This window comes from Borostomias antarcticus (assembly GCF_949987555.1).
Source record: "Borostomias antarcticus genome assembly, chromosome: 4".
NCBI classification, from domain to species: Eukaryota; Metazoa; Chordata; class Actinopteri; order Stomiiformes; family Stomiidae; genus Borostomias; species Borostomias antarcticus.
The window spans coordinates 16,409,255-16,413,056 of NC_140237.1; the positions used below are offsets into that span (position 1 = coordinate 16,409,255).

Below are 3,802 nucleotides of genomic sequence, written 5' to 3' on the forward strand. Positions count from 1 at the left end.
TCACTGTGAACCTGAAACTTTCCATCCAGAGCTGATACAGGTTTTAAATGCACCAATGGCATTTAGCTCTGGTCCAGGTGGGTCTACTATTTAGGGCTATATCCTGGTATACCGCCCTGCCAGAGACCATTCATGGTGCCATATACTTTTTCCACTGTCTACATTACCACATCTACAGACAATGGCCGGGTTTCCCGATAAAGAACCTTAAGGAACCCTTCTTAAGCAACCCTTTGTGTGGGAGTTAAGAAGTACTTTGGAGTTAAGTGCTTCTTAACTCGTTCAGGAAACCCAGCCAATATTATTTCTCTACTCACCAGAGATAAAAGCCTTGTCTGCGAGGTGGCCAGTTGCAGCCCCCCACCTACAAAGCACTTAAATAGCATATATCCACCAATGTCCACTCATGGAGCTATTATGGTATCCACTAGCCTGGCTTCGCAACCGTAAACACCTGAGATCACGTGATTAGAGGGTCGAAAATCCAGATTAGTGGATATTGGTGGATGTGCCATTTTAAGTGCAAAAAATGTTTTTTAAGGCGAAAAGGCTTTCGAAATATGTCTTCACATTGGTGAGTAACGAAATGATATTATCTGTAGATGTAATGTAGACCGAATGTAAAAAGTCTATGGCACAATGAATGGTTCCTGTTCCAAGTCATCATTCCACATCTGAAGACTTGAACTTTTGACCAACCCACTCCTGCTACACACAAAGCATTCCTGCACATTCCTGCAGTCTGATTGAGCAGCAATATCTAGGTTTATGTTTCAGTATTCAGTAGCTGTCCCACCTGAAGATCAGTAAATCAGCCCTATCTAGGATAACACTAAGGTCAGAGAGAAAGTGATTGATTACAATTTACACCCGGTTTTATTTTATTACAGCGCAGAACATTAATATTGAGCTGATAGTATAATAAATAACATGGAGAGGCTGCCAATCAGATAAAATGTACATTTATTACTAACAAAAACGTTCCACCACCCTGCAACAGATATTGTGTCTGGTTAATAGTCTAGGTGGCATCAATTTATCATAAAGGCGCAAAAATCTGGACACTGACGAGGTTTGGGTCTCTCAAAAACGAATTTGCACAAAGATCATCTGAAGTTTGGTGAACAACAAATAACAAATAAACTAAAGATAATCTTAGAACGCCAAAGCTTTTGGCCAACCCATCCTTGTGCTGGATAAGCAGAGAGCTCAGTCCATGACCTCTAACCCACGACCACCGTGTCGTCATCAGCGAACTCGTAGAATGGAACCTCCAGGTTGAGGGGGGCGGGGCCTTTCCTGATTCGCCCAGAGGCGTCATAGTGGGAACCATGGCAGGGGCAGTAGTAGCCTCCGTAGTCTCCCGCGTTGGCGATGGGGACACAACCCAGGTGGGTGCACACCCCGATGACGATAACCCATCTGGGGTTGGACACGCGGTCCTTGTCATGCTCGGGGTGACGCAGCAAAGCCAGGTCCACCGCTGCCTCCGTCTCGATCTCTTTATCAGTGCGGTGGCGGACAAATAGAGGCTTGCCTCTCCACTTGAAGGTCATGTTCTTGCCCTCGGGGATGTCAGACAGTTTCACCTCGATCTTGGACAGGGCCAGGACATCGGCCGAGGCGCTCATAGAGGAGATGAACTGCAAGGCGACGGTCTTGGCTGCGTAGACCCCCACCACTGCCGTAGCCCCCGTCACCAGGTAGGAGAAGGTCCTCCTGCCCTCGCTGCTGTCCTGGGAAGGCTTTTTGGGGTCCAGGACCTCCGGTCGCCTGTAGTCGGAGAAGTCTGGCACTTTAATGTCTGTGTGGGCATAGCGCACTCCAGCCACGCCTGCGGACAGAGAGCGAGAGATCGTTAGAAGGTTATATATTGTGTCATGAATGGTCTCACACACAATTACGTAAAAACACTACACAGGCAAACTGTGGACGACATGTAAAATGATTAAACATATCTCAGGGATCTATTCAAAACATATGTGGGCAAATTATAAACGGTAAACTGCAGCAAGGTAAAACTAACGGTTTGGAGAATACTGGTCTGTATGGTGAATTATTTCTGCAACTGTAACGTTATAACGTGTTAGATTGATATAGTCACCTAGCAAGAGCTAACGTAAGACATAGCTAGATTAGTGATCGTGAGATGGATAGCTAATTTAGCTAGATTTAAGTTAGCACAAAGCTGCCTCAGTAAAAAGTAGACCTTAATTCGACATAAACCTGGATGTTAGCTAGCACTATTAACTAGTCCGGGACTTGGTTAGCGAACGTTAGTCTTAATACGACCTCGAATCCTTCCAGCTAGGCCTCTGCGCCCTCAGCTAGGCTAGCTGTTAGCTAAGCTAACGGTGGTTATCTTGAAGTCATCAAGGTGACGAACGACCATAAGTCACCGCAACTATACTTATTCTAGCTAGCCCCTAGCACTAACATCATTACAAATTAGAAACTGGCAGAGCCAGCATGCTCAAAAACTCTATTGTGGTTTACTCTTAGAAACAGTTAAGTTAAGTTAGCTAGCTAGCTATGCTAAAATGTGCCAAAGTTGATAGCTATCTAGCTAACGTTAGCTATGTAGTTAGTGCTAGCTAAACTAGGCTAAACTTACCATTGATGCTAACGGAGACAGCAGGCCCAGTCCGGGGACTCTGACCACTCAGGGACTCGCGGCAGAGGAATGGTTTCTTTATGTCCAACAACACTTTCTCTCCTTTCACCACCGCCCCGGGTATTAGCGCTTTGAGAGGTCCAGCAACTGCAAAATTGGTCGCCTGCAAGTATGGGGAAAATGCCCCCGAACGAGCGGCAAGGGACATCATGTTTGTAGCAAGCTAGCTGTGCTGTAGCTCTGCTAACTGCGACCTTGGTTGTGGTTTGAGCAAGAGAGGACGTGCCTTACGACGCTTTGACGTCATGACGTTATATTACCAGCAGATACAAGAGTAGGGTGTATCTGCAGAGCCGCAGAGCAGGGTCTATATAACTCGATGTGGAGTCTACAGCTCGATGTGGCTAGTGCGCATGACCGAATTTGGGTTGCCAGGTTCTGTTAAATAAGAACCACATATGCGGTATTATTGTTTTGACTCTGACCATCCCATGAAATGGTCTAATAGTGTAGACAACAACAATAATAATAATCGGGTTGCCAGATTCTGTTAAAGAAGAACCACATATATGGTGTTATTGTTTTGATTATGAACATTCCATGAAATAGTGTAATAGTGTAGACAAAAATAATAATACCTATTATATATCTATATTACTTTTCTATATGGTCTATATGGGGTGGTATGTACACAGATTAGATTTGTGGTAGAGTTATAACTATTGCTATTGGGTTATACGTACTATATAGAAATGCAAGGGTATTGATGACTTTCGTTGTCTTTTATTATTGTCCTTATTTCAGCTCTGCGTTGTGTTTTGATTTCAATAAAAGATGGCCCCCAATCTCACACAATACCACACAGTCCAGTGTCTCCTTTTCAGGTGTATTCCAAATGAATCTCTCCAACACGGGATTGGAGCCTCAAGCAAAAACAGTTTATTACAGAAGGTTTTACATACAAAAGACGAAGGCATATAGTCGAATGTACAGTTGACCTCTAGGTATGCTGTCTGGACCCAAATCAAAGTATTGGTCTTGTTGCAACGTTCTTATGTGGTTTGAGTGTCCCCCCCTCCCTTGTCTCTTCTCCGATAAGACTGTCTCTCTGGTCTCTTCTGTGGCCTTGTTTTGTCACGTTAACCTACTCCGCCTCGGCGCCCAGGCCTTTATCTCTAACCACAACAA

At 44.6% G+C, this 3,802-nt stretch overlaps 1 protein-coding gene across 1 annotated transcript; it reads right to left on the reverse strand.

The window, feature by feature from the left end:
- Positions 1-945: 945 nt before the first annotated feature.
- uqcrfs1 (ubiquinol-cytochrome c reductase, Rieske iron-sulfur polypeptide 1) lies at positions 946-2,873 on the reverse strand. Its single transcript, XM_084437082.1, has 2 exons — positions 2,615-2,873; positions 946-1,834 (listed from the first exon to the last, which is right to left on the reverse strand). Exons 1-2 carry the CDS (start codon positions 2,823-2,825, stop codon positions 1,224-1,226), a joined length of 822 nt encoding a protein of 273 aa, XP_084293208.1. The 5' UTR covers positions 2,826-2,873; the 3' UTR covers positions 946-1,223.
- Positions 2,874-3,802: the final 929 nt, after the last annotated feature.

Bases quoted from the DNA above. Each gene is read 5' to 3' on its own strand.
- uqcrfs1 (XM_084437082.1), bottom strand. From the start codon at position 2,825: ATGATGTCCCTTGCCGCTCGTTCGGGGGCATTTTCCCCATACTTGCAG. The intron at 1,835-2,614 runs GTAAGTTTAGCC...CTCTGTCCGCAG, and splicing joins TGTCTCCGTTAGCATCAATG to GCGTGGCTGGAGTGCGCTAT.